Source organism: Littorina saxatilis, linkage group LG10, assembly GCF_037325665.1.
Source record: "Littorina saxatilis isolate snail1 linkage group LG10, US_GU_Lsax_2.0, whole genome shotgun sequence".
Classification (NCBI taxonomy): domain Eukaryota; kingdom Metazoa; phylum Mollusca; class Gastropoda; order Littorinimorpha; family Littorinidae; genus Littorina; species Littorina saxatilis.
The window spans coordinates 4,361,800-4,371,461 of NC_090254.1; the positions used below are offsets into that span (position 1 = coordinate 4,361,800).

At 38.2% G+C, this 9,662-nt stretch overlaps 1 protein-coding gene across 1 annotated transcript; it reads right to left on the reverse strand.

Moving 5' to 3' along the window:
• Positions 1-2,932: 2,932 nt before the first annotated feature.
• On the reverse strand, positions 2,933-7,734 carry LOC138977990 (EF-hand domain-containing protein D2-like). The gene is made up of 4 exons (XM_070350600.1): positions 7,450-7,734; positions 6,934-7,081; positions 5,356-5,493; positions 2,933-3,827 (listed from the first exon to the last, which is right to left on the reverse strand). The coding sequence occupies exons 1-4, from the start codon at positions 7,608-7,610 to the stop codon at positions 3,690-3,692; spliced, it is 585 nt and encodes a 194-aa protein (XP_070206701.1). The 5' UTR covers positions 7,611-7,734; the 3' UTR covers positions 2,933-3,689.
• Positions 7,735-9,662: the final 1,928 nt, after the last annotated feature.

Genomic DNA, 9,662 nt, shown 5'->3' on the forward strand with positions numbered 1-9,662 from the left:
ATATAGCCTAGACTAATGCTGTCACTTATTTGCACACACATAGCAGAAAAAAAAACCCAGTGCAGATCGATCAACCAAAACAAGCAAATTGTAGATGTATGGCTGTGATCTTTCTTTCATTTACATCTGACTTGATTCCATCCCACAAAAAAACCTCACGTAGTTTAAAGGTACACAGTGTAGTAACTTCAATACGTGAGAATCAATGGTCTATAAGGAGGTATTGAGCTGTGCTTTCTTATTCAAATGAATAAAGCATTCACTTTTTTTTCCGCAAATGGTGTGTGTGACAGAAAGTGATCGAGTGAGAGAGGAAGTCAGTGTTCATCTGTGTGTGCTTTGCAGCTAACTCACATAATTCTGTGTGATCACTACCTCATTACAAAAGTGTCTTTTTGAAAAAGTACAAAAATGGTCGTAAATGATAACGCTGGCAGCCATACCTTTGTTCCTGAGAAAAACTTTGCAAGAGTCTACGACGATAAACTTGATAAAGTAAAAACAAGTTTGTTTGTTTGTTTGTTTATTTGTTGCTTAACGTCCAGCCGACTACGCAGAGCCATATCAGGACGAGGAAGGGGGGGATGAAGGGGGCCACTTGTCAAGCGATTCCTGTTTACAAATGCACTAACCCATTACTTGTGTCCCAGCAGGCTTTAGTAAAACTAAATTAATACCTACTGGAAGATTACCAGTTTCCAGTATGTTAAAATAGGCTTAACCTATCTACTGCTGGACTTACATCAGAACACTAACAGATTAAACTATACATGAATCGCGAGACAAGCGGCAAGAGAAGAGATTTTTGGAAAAAATACAGGTGAATGAGCAAGAAGGCAGAAAAAAGAAAAGAATTCATGAAGAAAAAGAGAGCATGACAGGAAAGAGGAACCAAAAATCTACCTAACAGCAAACTAGAAAGCTCCTGCGGTTCCAAAAACAGGAGGGGCCTTTAATTTCATAACCGCAGTGCCCCACTGCGGGAGTAAAAACAAGTCTCAAATTAACATGACAATACATGCTACCCATTTTAAAGCAGTCTCAACTTTGGCAAAAACTCAGCAAACATTTCTAAAGATTTTCCTGTTTCACATTCACACTCATCTCACCGATAAAAATTTAATGAATTAATGAAAAGTACAGAAAAATGTTCGAGCAAAAACCTCTGTGCAGTAAGAGTAAATGCAAAAACAATATTAAAGAAAAAAAGTTGCAGCTGTTTTTCCGGATTTATCATCAGCAATGCCCTTAGCTGTAAGCATTGCAGCATTTAATATCGGCTTAGTATTGCTATAAATGTAAAACAAAAATAAGGGGAGTACAATATTAACTTTGAGTATACTTCTTTTGTACATGGAATGAAGTTCTTTCTTTTACATAAATATTTATGTATCACAAGGTTCGACACATTACACTCTACACTCTTAGTATCCGTGCATCGATCACTGTCTCCCCGTTAATCAAACATCAAGTTAAAGAAAATCTAAATATAATATCTACAGTCCACTACATCTAGTCCAGTCATGTGCTGTCAAGCTTCTGTTTTACAAACACGGTCACAGGATTTTGCAGGTACAGTTAATTACAAGCTACCAATAAATAGGTTAACAACAACAATCATATGGGACTGAATTTGCCACAAAGTCTGTTAACAAAAAAAATAAAGAAAAATAGAAGAATATTTATGCCATACCATATAAGAAAACATCTTAAATTTGTGTAGTTCAACTGATGGCTGACAACTATGAAACAGACAATTTAACCCTTTGACTGCCTTAGGACGGGTTAACCCGTCTTCTCCGTTCAGGAATTTTCCAGAAATGCTACGTCACTGCTGACAAACAAATAGCAGCCAATGGCTTGGAAGGATACCTCATTCTCATGAATAAACATAAATGGTGACGCGGTTTTGCGTCTGAAGGCTATTTTCGGCCTTGGCGACAGGGTAGGGGAGAGAAATTTCGACTCGTCAAAATGGCTAACGGTGACAGTCGACTGGGCCCTAGTAAGGAAAAACAAAGCCGGACTGACGCTACAGGCGGTGCAAATGATTATGGATACTGACAGGGGAAGGGGGAGATCTTTCGGACGATTCATGGGAAACAGGTAGATGACAGTGATTATAATCCTTTCTTGGAGCAAGCAAAACAGCCACCTGTGTTTGATCCACAGGCACCGGAAGATGCGCCGGACTGATTTTTCAAAAGTTCATATTTAAACATCATTATAAGCCAAACTAATTATTATTTCCATGATTAGACACTAAAAACAGATTCTTGGTTCAATTTCCTTTAAAAATAACATAGGTTTTACTTACCTACCTACTGCCAGTTTGGAGCTAGAATTTTTTGTGAATTATTACACCCCGAACTCCAATATTCCCTGGCAGTCAGGAATGCACATACGCAAGTTTTGATTGGCAGCGAAAGGGTTAAAAAACGAAAGTAACACACAACAAAAATGTTGCAAGGAACAATGGTTTGGGCAATCCTTGTTCAGATCATTTCATGAGAAGATGAGATGATTAGAAAGTGCGGTAAGGTAGTAGCTCTACAAATACTTTGGCCATAAAGGTTTTAAATACTAAGGCCAAAAAAAAAAAAATAGTCTGTTTACGGTAACCCGACCGACCCTATTTTTTTCGCGCGACCCTAGACTTTTTTTTTGGCATTTGGGGAAAAAAAAAAAAAAAAAAAGCAAAACAACGTAAAAATATGGTTTTTTGGGAAAAAAAAAAAAAATAAATAAATAAAAATCCCGACCTACCGACCCTATTTTTTTGGCCTATGTTACCGTAAACAGACCTATTTTTTTTTGGGCCTAACACGAAAAGTGAGGCAAATCACACTCAAACTGTCTTCAGCAGCAAAAAAGAGAAAAGAAAACAATGAGGGGGAGAAGGGGGGTGGGGGGGGGGGGGGGGGGGGGGGGTAGAAAAGAGGAGAAAAAAAACCATAAGAAGATGGAGTAGGACTGAGTTACAAAACCTTTCAAAAAATCACGAGACAGAATTATGCATAAATTTATATGAAATCTAGTGACTAGGTTTAAAGACAGCAAAGCAATGGTACTTACATACTGTTTCTCAGAATAAACGATGCATTGAGCCATCTGAATTGTAAGTTTGTCAGCTGTCTGAGATGCAAAATTCTCACAATATGACAACAAATTATGTGGTCAAAAACTTTCAAGGTATAACGTTTTTTTGGGAAAGCTGGTGGTGTAGATGTTCTGCCTTCATTCTTTACATATAGCTGGGTACAGAATATGCGCTTCAAGATCTGCAAAGGTATGAATGGTTATATGGAGAAAGCATGAAGCTTTTCATACGCCAAAATATTCTTGCTTGTCACTTAATTACTACGAACAAGTGGTGACAGATAACAGACAGTAGACCAAAAGGACAATACCCTTATTATCTCCCTGCCGACAGCTTTCACACAGCAGATAAAGAATCAACACATAAATTTACAACGTATATATGCTTCAAGTTAATAACTGTTTTTGTAATCAGTTTTCCTTGGTACTCTGATTCTCAGAATTCGGTATTACGCTTCGTTATCTCCCTGCTGATAGCTTTCACACGGCAGATAAAGAATCCATACATAACTTTACATTTACAATGTACATGCTTCAAGTTGAAACTGTTTTTGCAATGAGTTTTGCCTTCTGACTTTCAGAATTCTGTATTACACTTGGTTGAACAGGTTGGCCTTTTCCTTGAAGGCTTTCTTGCGTTCCTTGGCCTCCTCCGCCTCCTTTCGTTTCTCTTCCTGCTCTTGTCGGATCTCATCCTCAAATTTCTTACCCTCCGTCTGTTTCTCGATCTGTTAACACACAAAGGCAAACAGTTCACAAATTTGAAGTGAAGACAGACTGGCTCACACTGATCTACAATACAAGTGTCGCCACCTGCATCATATCCAGTGTATGGCCGGGCCTCAAATGCTTATCTTTGCAGATCATCAAATGTGCATACATAAAGTTCCTACGGTACCACACACAGGCAAAATGTGCATACATAAAGTTCCTACCACACACAGGCAAAATGTGCATACATAAAGTTCCTACCACACACAGGCAAAATGTGCATACATAAAGTTCCTACCACACACAGGCAAAATACTGGCATGCACCATCCCCATCCCCCTAAATAGAGAATGGCTGCTTGGCTTAATGGTATGGTAAAACCGGTCTAAACAAAAAATTCAGAGTACATGGGAGTTGTAGTCAGCGAAAACAGAAGCAGACGAGAAGGTCAAAGAAGCACACTCAGACCCACAGGCAAGATAACTATACAGGAAGACAAACACTCTGAATGACTAACAGAAAACATTGTCTCTCTCGACTCTCATACTCTGAGCAATGCTGTGAATACCATTAAAGGGAAGCAACTGTGTCAATACTAAAGCACGGTATGTATCAGAGTAAGGACTAGCAAACAGAGTATTTTGATGTTAGGAAAACAAAAATGTCTATAGCAGAACACACACGTCTTCATTACAAAACACACTCATGTCTTTTTTACAAAGTTACCAAAGTGCTATTTATCATACTCATAGCTTACAAGAATAGGGTTACAATACAAAAAAAATAGAGAAAGACAAAAAAACACCAGAAAAAGCAGAAGAAGAAGAGGAAGATGAAGAAAAAGAAGAAGAAGAAAAAGGGGAAGGAGAGAGAGAGAGAGAGAGAGAGAGAGAGAGAGAGAGAGAGAGAGAGAGAGAGAGAGAGAGAGAGAGAGAGAGAGAGAGAGAGAGTGAGAGAGAGAGAGAAAGAGAAGAGAGAGAGAGAGAGAGAGAGAGAGAGAGAGAGAGAGAGAGAGAGAGAGAGAGAGAGAGAGAGAGAGAGAGAGAAAGAGAGAAAGGAAACGCTTACAGATGAACAAGGAAGTCCACTATGCAAGAAGAAAAACAAACTCTAAACCCAGATTATTAGCCAGGTCATGCCCTAAACCAGGATGTACATTCCTTTCTCTGATCTTATTTGCTGAGATTAAATAAACACTTCTAGGGAAGGACAATCATGAACAGAATGATAGCTGGTTTTGAATCCCAAACACACACACAGACGTGTATAGCAGTATATTCATGTTTGAACAAACAATAATTATACCTACACTGTTCACACACAGGAACACACATTCACATGTGCAAACACACATGTACATGATACATGCAAACACAAATATCACATGCACATGTATACAGCAGACAAAAACAACACACAGACACACACGTACTCTGGAGGAAGGATAATCACACACACACACAAACAATTACACACAGACACGCAAAATAATCCCACACTATCCATTATACAAGGAAATAATTAACACACACTCAAAAAACCAACCTTAGCCTGGAAAAAGTTCTTAGCCCCCTTCACCCCCTCCTTGTCAACGTCGATCTCATCCAGGTTAGCGTACAGGTCCATCAATCCGCTGCCTTCTTCCAACTCCCCTGCCGCTGCCTTGCGGAATATCAACAGGAACTGCAAGCAAATGCAAAAAACAAAATCAGTTGCCCGCTATATAGTTTCTACTTTTTGTATATGGCAAGACAGAATCAAACAAGTCGCGTAAGGCGAAAATACAATATTTAGTCAAGTAGCTGTCGAACTCACAGAATGAAACTGAACGCAATGCAACGCAGCAAGACCGTATACTCGTGGTCCACCGCTCACAGCATTGGCAGTGAAATTGACAAGAAGAGCGGGGTAGTGGTTACGCTATGCTGCATAGCACGCTTTTCTGTACCTCTCTTCGTTTTAACTTTCTGAGCGTGTTTTTAACCCAAACATATCATATCTATATATTTTTGGAATCAGGAACCGACAAGGAATAAGATGAAAGTGTTTTTAAATTGATTTCGAAAAAAAAATTTTAATAATAATTTTTATATATTTAATTTTCAGAGCTTGTTTTTAATCCGAATATAACATATTTATATGTTTTTGGAATCAGCAAATGATGGAGAATAAGATAAACGTAAATTTGGATCGTTTTATAAATTTTTATTTTTTTTTACAATTTTCAGATTTTTAATGACCAAAGTCATTAATTAATTTTTAAGCCACCAAGCTGAAATGCAATACCGAACCCCGGGCTTCGTCGAAGAGTACTTGACCAAAATTTCAACCAATTTGGTTGAAAAATGAGGGCGTGACAGTGCCGCCTCAACTTTCACGAAAAGCCGGATATGACGTCATCAGACATTTATCAAAAAAATGAAAAAAACGTTCGGGGATTTCATACCCAGGAACTCTCATGTCAAATTTAATAAAGATCGGTCCAGTAGTTTAGTCTGAATCGCTCTACACACACACACACACACACACACACACGCACAGACAGACACACATACACCACGACCCTCGTTTCGATTCCCCCTCGATGTTAAAATATTTAGTCAAAACTTGACTAAATATAAAAACAAGAAAGTTGAGTTGTTGGAACATTGGTTATAGACAAAACAATACTTTACAGTCACAATTTAACAAACGTTTCAACAACTTACCTTTCTTGTCCTTTGATTCTTAATTTTTGAACGTTGGCAGTCTACGTTTTTTGGTTTATGGCAAGACTGGTTATAATAAATATATATCTCGGTCTAACACATTGTCATATATATCTTCTGAGGGTAAATTGCCCTGGCTTGCCTGCCTGCAACATCTGTAAAAATCAGCAAGTCTAGCTTACAGCAGAATGATAGACTGAGATGTGGATCAAACAGTGATTGCTAAGACATGTATGTTGTGTGAGAGCAAGCTGGAACAAGAAAAAAGATTTGGGACAGCAAAACAAAACAAACAACAACAAAAACCCAGTCCATTCATGTCATTCATGATATGTTTTCCAGCCTTATAATTATATATATATATGCATGTATACATCGACAAATCTTGACAATTTCATGCATGATCAGATCCTACCTCCCGGAAGCTGATCTTGCTGTCATGGTCTTCATCCACCTCTTTAATCATGGCCTTGAGCGACAGGTGAGTCTGAGGTGCACCCAGCTTCTCCATCATTAGCTTTAGCTCATTGAAGTCGATGAATTTGTCTTTACCCACATCATACCTGTAGAACAATCAATTAAAGCAGGTAAACTTATTGTGCACTTTTTTCATAAATCTATCAAACACAGAGCGGACAATAAATTTGATGGTTTTAATTATTTTAAACAGTTCACACTGATCTACATGACACCCCACTCCACTCCCTTTTGTCGCCTGGACAACTTACGACATGAACACTCAGCGTTGTCACATTCTTGATGATTCACCTTCAACATGTTGAACACTGTAACTGTAACTGTGTAAGTCAGTGTAAGTAACGGTAAGAGATATCTGCATGAAAAACAATTACCACAACATCGAATGTATAACCTGCAGTAATTTTGTGTTCGAATAGTCATGTGTCATAGAAGAAAAGAGAAGCATGCTCACTTGTTGAACGTTTTTTGAAAGTCGTGAATTTGCTTCCTGCTGAACTCCTTGAATTCTGTGTACGGATTGAAGACGTTTGTTGACGGTAAAACCGCTCCTTCTTCACTCTCATTGATCACATTTCTTCTGTTCAGCTTGTTCTGCAGTTCGTTGTCAGCCATGGCTTAATTATTTTTTAACAAGACGACAAACTATTCCAAAAACAGTACCAAAATTCCGCACGAGTTTGCTGAGTAGCAGACGGCCGACTTGCTAAGTGTCCGGGACTTCCTGTTTGCGAGGGGGATTTCTTGTCACGTGACTGTTGCTCCTGCGTAAATTTACCGAAAGAGTTCCGTTTACTTCCACCGGTGCAGACGTTTCTTTGTTCCCCTTTAAATAAAAGCAAAGTCATTGGGTGTAATTAGTATTTTGTTTGTTTTCTTGTTTTTTTTCGTTTTGGATATATGTGAAAGTTTCAGGTACAGGACAACTCCCCCCCCCCCCCCGCCCCATGCGATTCAAGATCATGATTAATGGAAATGGTATCAAAACTGGTATATATAGTCTTAACTTCTGTTTTATTTTGGATGTACTAACCGTTGTGTAATTTTCTTTTTCTGTAATGCAAGAAATGAATACCAAACCGTGCGTTAAAAAACAAAACAAACTGAAACACAACAATTTTTGTTTTGATAAAAACTTGAAAACACCACACAAAAAACACCAGTAGGTATATTTTACTGCGAATACAGTGTTTTAACCATACAACTGAAGAGCGATGTGCAAAGAACGCTTCAGAGTTCTACTATTTTGAGGCGGTTACAAAGTTTGTAACGAAGTAGAGTGTATCGCGATGTCTGCGAAGGTACATAACTGCGATGGACAGGTCACTGTATGTTTAATAACAGTTATTTCCCTCAGACATACATATTATATATATATTCGGTTCTGAGCTTTTATACCGATTCTCAAAAGCACATCCGACAATCAAAGCAAAATGTACGCAAATCCTGGTTCTTAAAATACACACACACACACACACAATTATCGACTATCTAGATCATCTTGTATCTCAGTGAAGCAGAGGGCTATAATGGCAACGCCACATAAAAAAATATATTACGATGAATACACTTTTTGACGACATAACAAAGTTTGCCCTACTGAGTCGCTTCCAGTGCCAAATACTTGACATTCAGCTCCTCTGCTGGAGTGTTATGGAAACCGTGACTGTCAAGGGTACTTGGCTGAAGAAATAATGGTGCTTTTTGTTTACCTTAGGGTTGTCTTTGAAGCGATTGTCTTTCATTTGTGAATGTAGGTTAACTCAGTGCTTTCGCTTTTGATGCGTAATCTACATTGTCTGTGTTCTAGTTTGAAAAAAAAAGCACACACAATTGTCAAAAGACGCATTAAACGTGGAAACAATGCGACACAAGCAGACAAATTATTCAGCTGTAAGTGTGCTTAACCGTATCGTGTAAAAAGTCACTGTTGCATACAAAGGAATAACAAACCCACACGGGGAAAACCACCCCACAAAAACTAGCCACGGTCTTGTGGTTTGAAGTGAAAGTCCTCCGTACTTACACATGGAAAGTAAACATTCATTTGGAGCCGCGTCAAGGTTGACGATTGATGAGAGTTAAGTCGGCAAAAAATGAACGAGCACTGGTGTATATGGAAGAAAATGCTAACGTTAAACGTTTAATTACCGTCAAGATGTCCTTTTCAACAGAAAATTGTTACAGGTTTTGTAACAAGGTGTCCTTTTAACAGAAAATACTGATGTTACAGATTTTGTTACAAGGTGTCCTCTCAACAGAAAATACTGATGTTACAGATTTTGTAACAAGGTGTCCTCTGAACAGAAAATGCTACTCGAAGTGTTACAGCTTTTTGTTACAAAGTGTAATCTCAACAGAAAATATTAATGTTACAGGTTTAGTTACAAGGTGTCCTCTGAACAGAAAATGCTACTCGAAGTGTTACAGCTTTTTGTTACAAAGTGTAATCTCAACAGAAAATATTAATGTTACAGGTTTAGTTACAAGGTGTCCTCTGAACAGAAAATGCTACTCGAAGTGTTACAGCTTTTTGTTACAAAGTGTAATCTCAACAGAAAATATTAATGTTACAGGTTTAGTTACAAGGTGTCGTCTCAACAAAAAATGCTACTCGAAGTGTTACAGGTTTTGTTACAAAGTGTACTCTCAACAGAAAATACTAAT

Bases quoted from the DNA above. Each gene is read 5' to 3' on its own strand.
- LOC138977990 (XM_070350600.1), bottom strand. From the start codon at position 7,610: ATGGCTGACAACGAACTGCAGAACAAGCTGAACAGAAGAAATGTGATC. The intron at 5,494-6,933 runs GTAGGATCTGAT...ATTTGCTTGCAG, and splicing joins GCAAGATCAGCTTCCGGGAG to TTCCTGTTGATATTCCGCAA. The intron at 3,828-5,355 runs GTTGGTTTTTTG...GTGTGTTAACAG, and splicing joins AGAACTTTTTCCAGGCTAAG to ATCGAGAAACAGACGGAGGG.